Source organism: Scatophagus argus, chromosome 10, assembly GCF_020382885.2.
Source record: "Scatophagus argus isolate fScaArg1 chromosome 10, fScaArg1.pri, whole genome shotgun sequence".
NCBI lineage: Eukaryota > Metazoa > Chordata > Actinopteri > Scatophagidae > Scatophagus > Scatophagus argus.
Genome location: NC_058502.1, coordinates 13,799,348 through 13,817,725, shown reverse-complemented (window position 1 = coordinate 13,817,725; position 18,378 = coordinate 13,799,348). Strand labels below are relative to the sequence as shown.

At 39.9% G+C, this 18,378-nt stretch overlaps 1 protein-coding gene across 3 annotated transcripts; it reads right to left on the bottom strand.

Annotated features, from left to right (window-relative positions):
• Nucleotides 1–756: 756 nt before the first annotated feature.
• On the bottom strand, nt 757–16,699 carry fam135a (family with sequence similarity 135 member A). Of its 3 annotated transcripts, none has more exons than XM_046401365.1 (21): nt 16,584–16,699; nt 14,324–14,453; nt 12,729–12,808; nt 12,265–12,404; nt 11,394–11,464; nt 11,096–11,269; nt 10,839–10,965; nt 9,732–9,885; nt 9,104–9,181; nt 8,690–8,739; nt 7,285–7,443; nt 7,078–7,151; nt 6,761–6,915; nt 4,691–6,641; nt 4,402–4,562; nt 4,209–4,300; nt 3,992–4,089; nt 3,501–3,652; nt 3,229–3,339; nt 3,027–3,140; nt 757–1,904 (listed from the first exon to the last, which is right to left on the bottom strand). In XM_046401365.1, the coding sequence occupies exons 2-21, from the start codon at nt 14,398–14,400 to the stop codon at nt 1,699–1,701; spliced, it is 4,224 nt and encodes a 1,407-aa protein (XP_046257321.1). In that variant the 5' UTR covers nt 14,401–14,453; nt 16,584–16,699; the 3' UTR covers nt 757–1,698. The 3 variants fall into 3 exon arrangements, with proteins under 3 accessions (XP_046257321.1, XP_046257319.1, XP_046257320.1); XM_046401363.1 differs by lacking the exon at nt 16,584–16,699 and adding an exon at nt 16,101–16,389; XM_046401364.1 differs by lacking the exon at nt 16,584–16,699 and adding an exon at nt 15,601–16,059.
• Between the last annotated feature and the right edge of the window lie 1,679 nt (nt 16,700–18,378).

The window sequence follows — 18,378 nt, the reverse complement described above, 5'->3', positions numbered from 1 at the left end:
TGGCCGGGTCTTAATACTGTTTTGTTTTTTGAATCTAAATATGTTCACGCTGTATTTCTGTGGCCTCAATATTTAAAGGTTAGAGATAACTTGGTCATCTGGTATTATCTTGTGGAAATAAATCTTATGTCGCTGCACTAGCCATTACCTTGTTCTCTCCATCTACAGTATCTTTGTCTATTAGTCAGTGACACCAATTATTACTTGGACCGAAGACAATAGATAGGACTTTAAAAAGGGATAAAATATATAGTAGTGGGATTTACATGGGAATGACAGAACCTAAATCCTGAGATCATGCACCAGCCTACAGTATGTAGATTACTAAGTGTTTCTTTTTCAAGCGATTCTAGTATTTCCACTGTGTAAACACTATTGACAATTATGGCAAATTTAAACGATGTTATATCTAACATTTATACATTTTACCATGTTCTAAGTAAAACATTGCGCAAAAATTTCCACGTTTACTGTAGGTCTTTTAAAACAACACATTACTGTGATGGTGCTGCCATCTGCAGGGCCTTTTCGTCCATTTCCACAAAAAAAAAACCAAAAAGTAGTACTGGAGTACTATAGGATTGCCACAGCTGCTACGTTTCACACTCAGTCTCCACTTTCAGTCATTTTAAAACCCCAGGTAAGATTACATTAGTATGCAAAATTAGATCTATTTATAACTATTGTACCAAGATCTCTGACGTGAGGGGTGATGACTGTTTAGATCCTGAACGAAGTCAAGAAAGAAAAGTCGTATAACCAACTTTGCAATATGCATATTTAATGGTAGAGTATGATGATATATAAACAATTTTCCAAGACACATTTTTTTTTAATTCCAACCAATACTTTCCAGTTTAAAACACATAAATAATCACCAAATGATACCAACCAAATAAAACAAGTTCATATTACCAACATGTGCTTTTGCTGAATCAAGATCATTGCTTAAAACCCCCTGTAATAAAATGTTATGTTGTAGACGAAGCTTTATTCTCCCAACACCAGGTTGGGTAAATGTTGTGCAGAATGCTCCACTGGCAAGGAACAGCGTAAAGCATTAAGACCAAAGCCAAGGCTGCAAAGTCTGAGCAACAATCCTATTTCAAATGCAATCTTTGCTGTTAAAAATGGAAAATTGTTGATAAAAAAGTAACCTGTACAAATGACCATTTTCAGTACAAAAGCTTGTAAAATGTAATTGTGGTGCAAATTAATGCAGTGTCTCTTAAAATTGGTGGAGAAATGTTAGCAATTAACGAGGACAGTTATGTGCAGGTTTGACTTGGGTCAGCTCACCAAAACAGCCATTTCATTTTTATAGCAGCTACATGTCCAGTTCAGCATCTAAAATGAATTGAATTACTTGAAGAAAAATAATTCAAAGTAAAAACATAAAACATAAATAACACTGAAAATATAGCATATGATGGAGAAAATAACAACAAAAACCAAAACAATGTTTTAAAAATGGCAGTAGAAAAATAAAAACGGGGAAATCCACTGTGATTCCAATACAAACAACATGAAATAAAAGAAATTGTGATTTTTCTTATGTCTTTGAAAAGTGAGCATACATCTAATTATTTAAAAACCAAGAGATAATCCAGATATCATAATCAGAATAAGGTTTAGATGCAGTGAGGTATTAGCTCCACATTCCTCTCATCAAGCCATGTGGCTGATTCTGCCACAGTTCTACTGAAAGAACTTGAGGCCAGCGACAAGAAAGAACTTCTCCAGGAAGATCTCAGAATCGAGGACGGCAATGTGGGCGGCCCGGCCGATAAGGGAGTTGGCTGTGTTGGGCAGGGCATGAATGACATCATATCGGACTAGATTACAGTCTTTGTTCTGAAGCACTGGCAGCAGCAGGTTCTCGATCATCTCGGCGTACACAGGACCTAAAATAGACAAGAGTGAAATAGGCTGAACGGGGCAAGGATGGGCCCAACAGATATTGTTTAGTCAATTTAAGCCCCTTTGTGCAGAACTGTGCGAAGGCACATGATTTAGATTGACAAAATGAGTCAATCTTGGCTTAATCCACACAGCTTTGTGTCATATCCACGTAAATTAAAAAGGAAGAACAATCTGAGAAGATAGATTGAGGGACAGAACAAAGATGAGGGTTTACCTCAATCATCCATAAAAGTAGTTACGAAGAAACGTTTTGTCACTGTCTGTACACATACAACCTGGAGACAGTGTTGGGAAAGCTGACTTTCTAAATGAACTAGTTCAAAGTTCAGTTCACAAATTTTAAAATGAACTAGTTCAGCTCATAGTTCATAACTCAAAATTTTGAACTAAGTTCAAGGTTCCAAAAATTAACTAGCTCATAGTCCCTTTTTCTTTCGTCAATACGCTGCTGTGAGCTATTATTTGTCAAAATTATTGCCACAGCCCATAGAGAACCACAGGTAGCAATTATTTTAACAGTTTTAACACTATGCGTCAGACTCATCTTCGTATCAAACGCCGTAGAGTCTGAGCAGTCCGAGCTAGCGCTGCCTTCGTCCATGCTCCGTATTTTGATGACATATTGGTTAGTGGGACAGGTATGACAGCTGTTGCCAGGTTGGGTGGTTTTTCCACTACATATTACGGGCTGTTTACGGTGTGTTTAGCGTGGGTTTTCGCCTGGAAGGCTCTATGGAAATCTGACACACTCTTGAACGAAGTTATACTGAGAGAGCGCCGTTCACATACGCCAGAATGAAGGCGTTCACAATAACGTTCATCAAGCGGAAATACAGCACGTTCAGTTCATGTTCGCCCAAAATATGAACGAGTTCATGAACGATCGTTCATCGAACGCGTTCAGGCACAACACTGCCTGGAGATGACAAATAACAAGGTCAAACTGCATTAAAATTGCAGCTTGGTATGACAAAGCCCATAGGACTGGGCTTGTTCTGTTTGCTTGCTCTTCTCCACTTTAGGACACCTACATTTACCCAACACATCTTGTTCTGGCAAGTCATTACAGCACTGTGCCCACTCAGGATCTTACTCCAGCTCACCTGTTTGTTTATCCTTTAATGCAGTTTTGCACATTTCTATTCGAGCAGAATGGTACGGGACATAGCGATCCTGCAGTGATCCGACCAGCACCACATTCTTGAAATATTGCAGACCTTCAAAAGCAAATCAATAAATGTTACAATTTCATATTCCACATACACAGCCTAAAATGTCTTTGGTAAAATAAACAGTAAAGCTAACCAGATTTTTTGCTGAGCTTGTAGAGGAAAGTTTGGCGAGGATCAGAGTGATCACGGCATGTCAGCTGCAGGAGCGACCCTGACTTTTTCCACTTCTGCATGAACCAAAGGCCTGGCAATAAACAGATAACAGTTATTTAACAGTCTTCACCACAATAACAGAGTAAACACAGAGAGAGAAGACAACCATAACAACTAGCAACAGGCTGACTGAAGGCAGTGTTACTGAAGGTGATAAGTTTTCCACCATCAGCTTAATTTTCTGAAACTTACCTGTGTTGACCAGAGCAGAGCTGTTGTACAATGTGCCCAGATGAGGTCCAGAGAGAGAAAGGAAGGTATGCAGCCTGCTCAGGTAACATTTAAACCTAGGCCTAGTTAGCACTGAGCGAACTATGAGGTTCCCCAAGGAATGACCTACAAAGCTGCAAAAGAAGGAGACTTAAGAGACCATAAAGACACCATGCCTTTATGTGCACCTCAATCACACTTACAGTATGTGAAATAAAATTTAAATACCAGGACGTTTTGCCTCGGCCAAGTGATAAATCATGCTTTAAAACATGGAAAATTTGAGCTAGTTGCTAAAATAATTTTTGTACATATATATGTACTATGACTTTTGAGAACACATGTATTCCAGTGAAGAAGTGACTGCTACTGCATAATACAGTTTCTTGACAAATCAGTTGCATGTTTTTTTTTTGTTTGTTTGTTTTTTTTAGAAAATTATTCTGATATTACAATAGAAGAGAACATTTTACCTTATCTTTGACACTGTGAGGTTGTATATCTGAATGTACTGGACTATTTCATCCAGTAGTCGGTCTGTCATTGATTCAAAGTCAGCAAAAGTGTCATTCTGTAGATGACAAGAGTATTAAATGAAAAGACATTTTGGACTGTGTCTGATTCACTACAAAGTGTTACAGCTCATATGCATAGCAGATGACATTAGTATCTATGTGCTGATCTACTCACCTGGTTCCTCTCAGACATTAGGAAATCTATACGAGCACCAGGTAGTCCAAGCTCCAGGTAAGTCTTCACCAGTCTCAGGTCTGCACTGTTACCTGCAGCAATTTGGGTAACATAATAGACATCTATGTGTTTTTTTTTTAAGCAAAAAAAGAACTAAAGAACTTAATATACTCTGGAAGACAAGGTTTCATACCATCCAGGCCGTGGACGCAGACTATGAGATGGATGCCTTCTTCACAACTTTCATCTTCCTCCAAGCTGAAGTAGGGCACAGTGGATGCCAGCTCAGGTACCTCACTATACAAGAAGCCAGGGAGCCTCAGCTGTTTCATTTCTTCCTTGGCCTTAACAAACCTGCACAATTTTAAAAAAATTGTTAAACAGTTGATGAATACCAATTCATACTGTGCACAACAGGACAAATATCTGCATAAGGTATAACATGAAGTGGGATATGAGAAAAATTGTGCAAGATGACTCACGCTTTCATCTGTGGTGTGGGTGCACATTCATACCACCGCAGGCAAGAGGAAACGGAGGTGGAGAGACAGGGAGGTCTTCCCAAGCTATGCCCAACACTGCTGGAGGCTAGGCTGGGGCGCTTGGGAGCTTTTGATAAATCCTTTGTTTCATGGAGGTAGCCGATGCCAAGCTGTTCAAACAGAAGACTTGTCTCTTGAGCTGCTGCATCCCCAACCCCACTTTGCTCCTCATCAGTAACACCATTCACAAAAGCATAGCCATCACCTTCCTCGTAGTAACCGTTCTCAATCATCTCATGTTCTGTTTCGTCCTCATCCTCCTCAACTTGTGGTCCCGTCTGAATTCCCAGTGTGATAGCAGATGTTTCTACAGGGCTAATCTCGGACACATCTGTGCTAGAGCATGAGCCAAAGTAGTTCTCCACCATCCCACGTTTGACCAGGTCAGTGCTGCTGGTGGCAGAGTTACTGGAAGGGCAGGCAGTATGGGGTTCACTACGGGATTCTTTAAAGGTCCCAGAGCCACCTGCTCCCTCTAGTCCAACTGCGGAAATACCTATTACTTTGGTATCTGCTTCCAACTCATAGGCAGGTTTTGTAAGTTGGGAATCAACTGCAGCAGTGTCAGGGGGGCAGGCCACATTGATGGCAGGCCGGTTAGTGACATCCCCAGAGAAGACTACACTCTGCTCCTGCACCAAAACACTGGACTTCCTCCCTCTAACTTCGGCTCCACTGGAGCCCCTAGAGGAACCTTCACCCTCATCATCTGAGGGCAAGGAGTTGATGGAAGTGAGAGAGGACTGGACTCCACTGACAGCACTTGTATTTTCTGGGTAAAGAATATCTGGTGCTCCACTGGGCTTTTGCACTGAGCTTTGCTGAACAGGCCGTGGTGCAGGACTCAGGAGAGGCCTCTCAGGCTGAGGGGCACCTGAATCAGTAACGCTCAGCCCTAAACAAGTCTGCAGTCCTGGAAGGAGCTGAGTGGCAAAAGAGCTGGGCTCACTCTCAATGCCAGAGTCTGAGAGGCGAGATGAGGCACTGGGGGCTCCTCCATCTGGCAGCCTAATACAATCACTCTTGACCTGTACTGAGACCAGACAGGACTGGCTACGGTGTGATGCCTCTTTATCTTGCCTTTCAAACACAGTGTCCACCACAGACTGTTTTGAGTCACAGAGGTCTGTCTGGGCGATCTCTGGAATATTACTGCTTAGATTTCCATCAGTCCGGCTTGGTAGAAGAACTGTTACTTTGTCCCCTTGGTATGGGTCCTTGTTACTTGGTTTCACCTCAATTTGCTTCAGTCCAGAAGACCACTGTGGCAGCTTTTGGCCACCAGGGTCAACCTGTTCATCTTTGTGTAGTGCTTGGTTGTATGTAGCAATAGCCCCAGTACCTGCCTGAGGGTTACTCTGTGCATCTAAGTTTGTAGCAATTTTGAAAAAACTTTTCTGACAAGCAGCAGTTGTTATATTGTCATCTGCAGCAGAATCAACAGCGTTGATTCCAGAATGTGCTAATGTGGCACCAGAGTCAAAATCAGAACTGGCATTAGTCCTTAAATATGTGCTTGAGCCCCCCTGCAAGGTATCTTGCTCCTCTTCTTGGTTTAGGGGGGCTTCCCCTTCTTTATATTTTGTGCTGGTATCACCATAAGGAACTTTGAGGTTCTTGTAGCCCACCAGAACTACAGAGTCCTTGGAGCCCTCTCTAATCAGCTTCTTGGAGTTCTCAGTCTTTGAATTTTTCTTCAGTTTGACCGACTTGCCTTTGGACTTCGGAGGTGGTTCATAGCTGTCTGACCAAGTGTTATCCACAGGGGGACAGCGAGACTCAGGTATAGGGCTGGCTGCTGCACTGTAGTCCTTGGAGTTGGGCTTGTCTGTTTTGCTGGACACTGAGCTAGTCCTTGTATTATGCATGCCAAGCCAGGGTCCATCACGATCTTCAGAATTAAACCACAGTGAAGATAAAAAAAGGATTCAAACAAAAACATGTATGGTTTATAAAAATATTAGGCTTCTGACTGTATGGCCAGTTGAGCAACCGTAATGTAATACTGACCTTCAGTAATGGAATCCAGGTATCTATCCTCAAAGATGATCGGCAGGGAGCTAACATCACCATCAAGGTCCGCACATTCTACTGGAAGTGGAGGCAGAGATAGGAAGTAGCTGGAGCTTTTGATAGCATTAGTCATCTGTTGGTGACTGTGAGCACTGATGAAGTGGAGAGAGAGGAGAAGAAACAGTAAGAGGAAAAAAAGAGTCAGAGTTTTCCTTCCTTGGGCTATAGTATTTCAGACAAGCAAGTACTGGCTCAGGCTTGATAGCATCAACACTACATTTCACAATCAAGACAAACAAGTCGCTACAACTTACTGTAGTTCCTGATAGGCCAGTGCAGATTGTCTTGGATGCTCGAGACAAAAGAAAGCCTCAGCAAACCGTCTTACCTTTAATGACAGCACATATAGTCAAGACTAGTATTGTACGGAGGTTTAAGTATAGTTTTGAATAAGTTAGAACAAAAAAAGGATTATCATTAAATATTTAAATTTATAGATGATTCGAGAAGTTGGGACTCACTCTTAGTGTATGGTGCTCCACAGCTAGTAGGGCAGCGACATGCTCCTGCAGGGACACTACCTCTAGAAATTGTCCCCAGAGTGCCATGAGCAGAGAGCAGAGCTGAGCGAGGTTCATATTCACCAGTTCTGCCAGCTCGTCAGGAGACTCTGCTTTATGCTAAAAGTATAAAGACATGCGTCACCCACCAGAGGGCTCAAGTGAACATATGTCCTTAACATTTCTTGATCGTCAACCCATTCATTTGTCATAGACAAAGGGCATTTCTTTCAAAATCACTTGTCATTTTACACCTGAAGTTAGTTGTAACTTGAGTGCTGTATTTCTACAAGACTTTATACAACAGATAATAACTCAGCAGTCATCAGTAGGCCATAAGGGGTTTTCAAGTCAATTTTCTCTGATTGCTGACAAAAAGTGAGTATTTTCTATCATGAAAACCTGCTTGTTACAAAAATCTGCTTGAATTCCACAAAGTAAAGTTCATTTATTTCCATTCTTGTGTCTGTTCAACCCACTGTCATTGGATAAGTAATATGTAATACTATATATACTGGAAACAAAGAGCAATAGCCTGAAACATACAAGAGGTACTTGACCTGCATAATGTGCCACCATCATCTGCGTAAATTCCTATAACTCCACACTTCTGCAAAACATTCTCCATCATTCCTGCTCTAAAGAGGACCAACCTATCAAGACTCGAGGACTGAACCACTTATCTCACCTACACACATATGATATACTTTCAGAGATTAGTCTTGCTTTCTGTGTAATTCAGTATCATTTGGTAATCACAATATTGCTTCAATATCCACAAATACTACATTCACTAATGCAATAAAAAGACAACTATACATAATCAACTTTGCTTACTTCTGTCATCAGAGCTCACACATCCTTATCCACCCTATTTTTTGCTGTGACAAACCCGTTTTCATGTACAGTACCATTTGTTTTCGTCTCAAGTTTACCATCATCTACTAAAGCAAAATATCCAAAATCTGACAAAGATTAACGTTATACTAATAGACATCCTTGCTAATTTTATAATTTGGTGTTTAACCATTCTCCAAATCCATAGCGAGGATCAGACTTCAATTTTGAGCCACAGTTTAGTTCATGGAATGCATTACCAATTTACAAACAGCCTCTCAATGTACCACATGGAGCAGTCAGTCGAAAGAAGCAGGCAGCTCAGCTGTTTTACAGTGAGCCGACATGGGGTAAGATGGTCCACAAGTCTGAGTATTATTTCTATTTAATTTAAAATGTTACAGTATTTCCTGTTCACCCCTTCAGCCGCAGAAACTAAGCACCAACTTGCTTACTGCTTTCTATGTTCTGTATCACTGCCTACTGAAGGACAATTATCAGAGAGACAGAATAGCGGCAATCAACTCACCTTGACTTGTTCACATAACTCAGCAAGACGGGCCTCTAAGTCAAGTTGTTCTGAGGAGGCAAAAGAACAGTAAGATTCACTTTTAAAATGTATTTATTTAATTATACATATAATTTTTAAAAGAACCGTAAAACAGGCTGAATAATGATGTCACAAAGTACTACCACAAATTCTACAGAACCACTGTGTTACAAGGCTCCTTGACCAAGGTCTAGTTTCACGATAAAAGATGGAAAGAAAAACTGAGTGCATATACAGTGGTGAAAAGTCAACATGACAGCAGCAAGTATACTGTCCCTGGAAAAGTGGGATATAAAGAGGACATGATGCTTTCTACAAGAAGGAAACTGAAGTGAAAAGGAAAAGGGAGAAAAAAGCAGGCTGACTGGAGGTACTGTAAGGGTGGGGACATACCTATGTAGACGTGCCTTTGACTTCGAGGATAGGGTCTTCTGAGTACTCTCTCATATAGGACTTGCATGCTGGGCTTTGCTAGTAAGATTGCACATATAGGCATATTTAACCTTTTTATTATTTGGTCCTTCGGGATGGGTTAATATCGGTCCACTTGTGTAAGTTTGGCAAGCCATTGTTAAAATGATGAGTTGTGTTTGGGAGCTATCACAATTTGACTTGACTTTAGTATACTGGTTAACAGGCTTATTAACTGAATGCAAGTATGATTTTTTTTTTTTAAGTACAATGATTAGTTAACATTAGACCCCTAAATTAAGTGAGAGGTAGCTGGTTGTGTAGTCTGTTTGAAGGGTTGAATACATTAATGTGTAGGGATCAGGTGAAATGAAATGAGAGCACAACAAACTTGCAATATGCAACAAAACATCAATGCTGAAAAGATGAAACAATGAAAATCCATCCAAAGCAAAAAATGAATCAGAGAGTATTGTATAACTTTGAGAGCACTTGCTGCTTTCTCAGTGCTTTTAAGTTGTGCAGAGGTATAAAAAGATTTAATTGCTTTACAACCCACTGTAACTCCATACTCTGACACAAGTCGATGTGAAGACACAGTGCAACATACCTAGTTCCATACGATGGGAGGAGGGCAGCTCCTTAGTAATAGATGTAAAGTAGCCAAAGAGGCCCTGGTAGGCTAGTAGGAGATTGGAGCAAAGGCTATGGTGCAAATTGAAGGCATGCTGCAGACAGTGGTCAGATACCACGAATGTCCTGCCCTGAGGATCACGAGAGACACAGAGAAAATGAGATTCAATTCAGCACGCATTTCAGGTTGATAACATTTGATTCATAGCCACTAACCAAATATCTACTACATTTTTGCTAATTTAAGATGTTTTTTTAAATGAAAAAACATTTGAATCAAAATTTAAATTTAATAAAAACATTTAAATTTCCACATTAAATCAACACCGAAGTCATAAACATAATTTAGTGGAAAAGTATTTTTTGTAATGCAATGACATGAGGTTAATAAAAGACAGGGAAAAAAAAGACACTGTGTGCCTCATTAGTCTCCTATTACAGTAACTACTGCAGCCCTATTTATTTTATGTCTACATGGCAATGCTTCATAGGAGCTGCTGCAGAAAACCATTGTGAAATGAATAGTGATGGATGGGTTGTTATTCCCAAACTGCCTATTAGTGATGCATCCAAGGAGTGATGTGGGGCATTGCCACTGTTCTGCCTGGATGACTGCGGTACATTCACAGCTTTAGCTGGCCACATTTCTTTGTCAAAAGAGGCCAATTACTGCCTGGCCAATGCAACAGTCTTTTCTTCTTCTTCTTCTGTGTGATCTGTCAATGGCCTGGCACATCTTTCTGTGCTTCAAATACAATGAATGCAACACACCATTCTAACTGAGGTGTAGAACTGTCAAATCCACAGTCCACAGCCACGTCCATGTGATAATCAAAGCCTGTGTTACTGTCAGGCAGCCTTGCTAACACAATAAATACAAGGCTCCTTTTAGTGTTTCAGCTTATATCACTCTCATAAAAAGGAAAACAACCAGAGTTCAACAGCATATATTGAGTCATTATTGGGATTGTGACAGCAGAATCTTTTCAGTCTTTCAGATAGCTCAAAGGTTTAGCAGCATCAACAAACTGAAAAACACACCGACACTGAGACACCATCCTTACTAAAAAGAGGGTTCACTTACATCTGGTGATACCTGCTTGACATAAGTGTTGCCGAACACCACATTCTCCAGGGGAGGGATGACTGAGTCTTTGCTCTGTGCTGGAGCATTGCGGTTAAGCCACGTGGTTTTCACTGGTCGAGGCAAACTAAATAAACACACAGTGTGAATTCAAACTCAGGTGATCATAAATGAAAATTCAATGGGACACTTCTAATTATCTTTCCTCTATCTCTTATTCATGATTGTACATGAATGTTAAGGTAATATTTAATGACCTGATAAGAGGCTGATGTAGTGCCACTAGGGAGGCATGAATGGCTACAGAAATGACAGACAGGTGGAAGTAGTCAAACATGACATTGACGTGTTGGTGGATGCCTCGCTGAAGGCTAAAGTGCAAACGAAGTGTGCGGCCACTGATATTCTGTAGGGAGCTTGGATCATCCTGCCTGTAGAAATTAAATAAAGAGGACACAGACGACCATATTAGTCACTTGTTTACATAAAAGATGCAAATACCAAATTCACAAACACTGACACAAGTACGTGCAAGTAAAATGTTGCAACACCTACGTGTAATCGCCATCTGTGAAGTATAAATCCAAGAAGAGTTGGAAATCCATGTCATTGAGGGACTCTTCCACCTGATGATATTGAAAAACAGCCAGACAGTCAAATTTAGGGCCTGCATGTAACAGCAAGCTATGTCAAGTCAACATACAAGATCTCTATCACTTCAATAAAGGTGGTTTTCATCTGATGGCATCAGTGCTAATAAACACAATAAAAGTTGAAGACTTTGGCTCTTGTAAATTGCTGCACTGTGGATACAACAGCCATCAAAAACAGTCCACTCTGTAAGAACAGTTGGACTAAAGTATCTGTAACACAATGCTTCTTAAATGAGTTAACGGCAGAGCAGCACAAATGAGGTTATTTCGATGAGGTTATTCATCATGACAGCTGCACAGATTGGGTTAATATAAAATCTTGTTGCCGCCATTTCAGTCACATTTTGCAGGTGCATTGTGCGTCTTATGTGCTTGGTTTAAGACAGCAACCAAACTCCAGACAAATTTCATATGGATGTTAAAGAAAGACTGTCTCAATATTTCTGCAACAAAATATTCTGTGCCAACTTCTTTCTCTGTTGAGTGTATACAAAAAAACAAACATAAAAACACAGGAGACAAGAGAAAACCATTTGAAAAACAAAAAACCTGTTTATAGGATAAATTCAGCTGTTGAACAAAGTCGTGTGAATTGGATTGTTTTTCAGTGTGTATCTACATTCAGCCAAGGGGGGCAGGGAGCAATGGTTTCATCTAGAAAAATAAGATTTGGACTCTGTATAGGAACACATATACTATTAACTATTTTTGGACTGGTGCCAGGGGTAAAAACAAATCCCTATTAAAATAGCTTTCTCTTTCTCAAATCATACCTTCTTCTCATCCAGCAGCATCATCACTTTGAAGAGGAAGACATCATTGACCACAACCTCTTCATTCTTGTACAGGATTTGGAAAGTTTTGCTGCAGATGACATCATCTTGGACTGAGGCAGGAAATGCCAGATCAGAGCCTGAACAAAAAACATTATTAATTGCACTAATATCTGAAAGCTTAAATGAAATTCAAGCAAACAATTGAGTTTATCTGAATTATGATAGAAATATCATTAGTGTCACCTGCATTTCCAGGAAAACTACACTGTGGGTTACTGAAATATTACTTAAATGACTTTGAGAATTTAGGATAAAGGGGCAACGCTTAGACCAACCGGGACTGTGATGGTTACATAAATCTTTCCAAAGTACAAACAGTGTAATGTTGTGTGTGTAGATACAACTGTATGCAGTAAGGGAAAAACTGTTCATATCGTACACATGTTCAAAAACGTATTTACCTCCCGGCTGAAGAAGACTGGTCTCAACCTTGTGTGGGACCCGCGGTGGCAACTTCAGACTGGCACGAATCTGGTAGAATCTGAAAACAGAGACACATTTTAAATGATTTCAGAGCATCACTAGAGGCTCAGTGAAAGGAGAACAAACGCTACAGGTTAGCTACAAGTAGCTCTCCTTGCAAAATGACACTAAACCTTTCATAAATGAATAATGAGCACTTTCTTTTGCAGTCGTTCATGTGGTAAACCTGAGCTCTTAAAGCACTGATGAGCTGGGAGCATAGAGGAGTTCTCAGCAAAGTGAAGGATCATTACACTGCTGCAAAAAAAGAATTTCCAGATAAATACCACAACTGTTTGAGTTGTGCAATTAGCTCAGTGTGAGCCATTTTCCTCCTTACATATCCATGAAACGTGGCAATTATTTGTTTGTGTTGGATTTCTTTTTTCTTTTTTTTTAAAGGAGAAAATAAGAATCACACATATTTGACAGGAAATATTATTTCACAATGGCAGTATTACAGAAAAGCACAGGACACCATACAAAACAGAACCACAAGCAGATACGTATCAGAAAGCAAGAAGTCTGGGCCGTAGCTTGTTTTCTGTTGAAAAGCATAAAAGTAACTAAGCGACAGCTACATGGTTTATTTAGTGTAATATGCTATGCTACACTGGAATGTGAGCTCAGTGAAATCAACAGCAACATGACTGTTTAAAGCTTTGCAGGGAAGCATACATAGTTTAGCTCAAACAAGCTTTTCTAACAAAACTGTATAATATTTAATAAATGCCACAGATGTTCCAAAACTACTAATTCTGAATGACGCATATTACCCAATCTGAGTGGTGCATTCAAGTGAACTGTTATTCACAATATTTCTTGTTTTAAAACAATTGCAAAAACAGCATTAGTTACCTGTTTATTTATGTTTTTATGACTAAATATTACAAACAGTATGCCATGACAGTCTTCCCAAGACATACGTTTTCATGTTTCAGTTATGCACAGACAGTGTTACCATTTCACTGCAGCACCATGGCAATCAACATACACATTTAAATTAAGCGCATTAGAAAACACAAGCTCCCCCATACCTGTACCCATAGGGTACACTTCACTGCAGCTCTGAGATGTTTCTTAAAATCATATGCATTCTTTACTAGGCACTTTGAAAAAGAAAACGGGTTAGTTACTGTAAACATTTACCCTTGAATCTGTATCACCAACATTCACTGTGTCAAACAAGTGAATTGCCACTGTCACGTAGAGATAGAGAAAAGATGAACTTATACGGACAATCAAACCATTAGCATTTTCTATGTTGTCTGTGTAAAGAGTATTTTTTTGCGGACCCTGGAGATCTAAACATGTTTGCCAACTGTCCCAGATTGGCCAGGATTCTCACAGAATACATCCTGGTCTACCACAAGCCTGTTCAAGTCCCTTCAAGGCATACCATCAAAGCTGTCCTATTTTTAATCGACAAGTTAAAGTTGTTTGTATGATTGGGAAAGAAATTTCTTTGGTAAAACATTCTGAATTACCACCTGCTAGGAAAAGTAGCCCAAAAAATGAAAGAGACTATGCTTACCCTCTTTGGAACAGGTCCACATTGTAGAACTTGTGGAGCTCCACAGAGAACTCCACTGTGGCCTGGACTTCAGTCATCTTGGTCTCTACAGTCTGAGGTGTCTTACATCATCTGGGTTACACCTGTTGGCCTACAGGTAAAAGTAATCAAATTAGTCATTTTAGCTCAAAAACTTTTTTTTAAAATAATCTGGGCTAGAGCAAACCTGTTTTTGTAAAACCCTCTTTCCATTTGGTTAAAATATAATAAGCTAAACTCCAAAGTCACACAAAGCTGAGGTGAAGCCCTGCATTCTTCAAAAGTCAGAAGCCAAAAGTGAAAATAAAACCAGCAGCAGTCGTAAAGTCACAAGATCAAGTTTAAAAATACGTACGACTTTGGTGATGGGTAACTTTTTAAAAGAATTATTAGGAAGGCATGATGAGGTCTATGTTTGGCATCCTGTCCTCAGGGCATAACTGGTTAACAGCCAAGACAGTTATAGCATTTGTATGACAGGATAAGGAAAAATACTATGAATAACATCGCAAAAATAGGCCTGAAATATAATATCACCAATTGGTTGAGTTAGAAATAAACGCAGACATCCTTGTCTTTAATGCAAACATTTCTAGCTTAGAATTAATTTAGACCTAAATAAAAAAATTAATCATTTTAAGCTGTAATAAGAACAAATGAATACTGGCAAAAGCAAAAAGACAGACGCTCCATAAATTAGTCATGTATGAAATAAATAAATCATCCACTGGGACACAACATGTGATTGTGTTAATGCCAGCGAAAACCAAAATGAGACACAAAGTACCACCATGAATTTGACCTGGTTGACACCTATGACTGAAACAGAAACATGTTACGATATGTTAATAACCAAATATGCCACCTTTCCTGGAAAAAGTGATATTTGACAGCTGTAAGTTAAAAACAAATTAACCTGGGCAGTGCACAGAGGCCATAGGGACACGGGTGGTGAAATTAACTGGTTTAGCAGGTTTAGTCTTAAAACATTAACCCTGTATGAAGATGTCCCAATACACTTACATAATACTTAATAAACAGAATATAAGAGGTGAAGTAAGGCGTTGACTAATTTTAATGCTTAAAAGCTGCGGGCAATAAACAAACTAACTTGTCACTGCAAGCTAAAACGTCTATTCATGTCCTTACAATGAAAAGCCACAACAATGCAAAATGTCACGTTTCCCCAACCAAACTCCGGCAACCTCTGATAAGAAAATGAAAATGTCACTTAAGGACAATTCAAGACAACAACTCACCTCAGTGAAAATAAAATTAAAACATCCAGCAACAGTCGTATTAACTGAACAGCACATATGGCGGGGCCTTAATAGACATCAACTGATGTTTGCAGTTTTTCAAGAATGTGGGAACGTTTATGTCAACCGCTAAAATCCAAAACAGATACACATCCGTTAAGAAACAGCTCTTTAAGTGATAACTTAGCTACATGGTTTTGATGCTATTACCAGGGTGACAGGGATTGCAAAGGTCCCAGCTGGTGGCCACAATCTCGGTAAAGATATCCTCAGGGTTACAGGTGGGAAGCTATCAAAACAACATCTTGAACGGGGCCCACAAAAGGTCGGAAATATCCGACAAAGACAGAACACAGCATACTTGAACAAACTAACGACAAAAGTCTCAGCTGATAGCCATTTAGCTATCCCATGGTAACGGTTAGCGTTACGTTAGTCACCCACCAAACAGTTGTCACCGGGTCTAACATTAGCTGCACAGGAAAGCAACCTCTACTCACCATCGCGTTGGCAAGCTAACATTAGCTAGCTAACCAACGTTAGCTCCAAATGTAGTCCCCTCGCCGTCCTTTCACTGTGAGGTTCTGACAGAAAACACTACCGCTGACTGTTTCACTTCCCAGTCTGACTAACGTTATAGAAGAAACGCCTTTAAAATGGTACACAGAGTATACTGGCCATTTAGCTCTCTAAACAGTGCTCTTCGCTAGCCATCGAGCTAACTGTGCTCAATCTGAAGAGCTGACAGCAATGGGCTGCTCCAGCTGCACGCTTGCGAACATTTAACTGTGCGTCACTGCACATAACAGAGGCGCAGCTGACGCCACATGCAAAACTGCCACCTGTAAATGGAGCGTTGAAGAGTTCAGTATATTGTACAATAACAATAACAACAACAATAATAATAATTTATTTGACATGGTTTTCTGTGTCGTGTGCTTTGTTTTTCTTCCCTGTGTGTATCCCTAAATTTGTATACTTACTGTGAATTGGTTTAATGCTATCTGCCAACAAAAGAGGCCTTCGGTGCTGTTCTCTTCTACAGTAAGTTCTGGTTGGGATAAGTCCAATTTCAACTAGCAGTGCTTCAAGAGGCCAGTCAATTTATCACTTGAAACAAGTAAAAATGGCAGGATATAGGAAGTGAATGCGAGGGAGGGACTTCAACATACAACAAGCGGTTTCATTTCTTATTTCTCTGCACCAGCATTTCCAGATCCTTAAAATAAAGTCCCTGTGAAAGCATCATGAAAGCTTGGGTGACTGGTAATGAGCACAAACACAGTGCTTTTACACTGAGTCTGAATGTTATTATTACAATAAAAAATACATTTCACCTTATTTCAAGAACTGCCTCCTTAAAAAGGTCTGACAAAGCAAACACAGTTTGAACTGCTTCTTAGTCAGCGTCTTTTAATTTTCAGTTTGGACTGCAGTGGAAACAATGCTGTCTGAATACTGTGTAACCATAGAGCATACAGAGAATGTAGAACCAAAGAGTGCAGGGCAAATACAGCCACTGACCGCAGGATAACATCTTTTTTATTTTTGGTTACAGCTAATTTGCTTGGCATTGCTTATTATACAAAATTATGAAAATAGAACTATATATGGGATACCGTACTGTGATTGTGTGCTTGAAATAACCTTAAAATTAAACCCAAAGTGGGTGCAGGAGAACTCCACTGGAATGTTAAGTTGACACTGAGGAGAGTGTTGACTCACTCCCCCAAATAAATGACAACAGTCAAGCCTATAAGAGACCCCTCACTGTGACCTGAAGTTTTTCACTCCTGCAGAGGAAGCAGCTATCCAGGGTGTTGTTCTCTCTTGGAAGCCATTCTGTGGAAACATCCTGCAGCAGGTGCTTTTTTAATTAAAAACCCAGATCAGGATAAATGGATGGAGTCAAAAGGTAATTTGTTTATTCAGTAAGCGCTCCGTGAAAAATGTGACGTGTAATTAATGCCTGCCAGTTTCATTTCTAAAATGACAGCAGACAATTACATTTCACCCTCAAAATGCATGATTTCTGATTACATTCCAGGAATATCCTTCTGTACTCATTGTGCTACAGCTATGTGATCCCGCAGTATCTTTGCACAGGACTCCATTCTCAGAGTAAGTGTTCTTCAGCCCTGCAAGGTGCAATAAGTGTGAACATTTAATAGAAACAACACTTGAATAATTGAGTTCCAAGATTAACAGTGCAGTACATTACTCCAAAGGTGAGTCATGCCCACTTGCATGCCACTTATGTTTCTACCCACCTTTAATGCTAATCCTATCTCTACTGGTTAGATTGTACTTGTGACTGCTGTTTGTCTTTGTCAAAGCTGGTTCTCTGTGCTTAGCATGTACCGTGGCATCTGCGACGCGAGTTTGAATGCTTGTGCAGCTTTCCTTTAATGCATTTGTAATGAGCTCTGTGGAGCACTGTTAGGTGTTTCACATTGCATACCGAATTCATTCATCGATATAAAGGCACTTCTTATAAGACCTTGACATTGATTCTTTTCCACGAGGCATTAATTTGCCTCCCTTCTGTACACACTGCTGCTCATTTATATTTTATGACTTGTATCCTGTGTGGGTCCGTGTAACAGTGCTAACATTGCTGGGTTAGGCAGTCCAGCTGTGCACTTGTGTCTAGATTCCACTGTGCACTAAATGGAAATACCTGAATAAAATGCCATTATAAATACAAAACTGACAAAGTATCAAAATATAATATTACACATTAACATTTCTACACTTCAGATGTTTAGTGCAATGGAT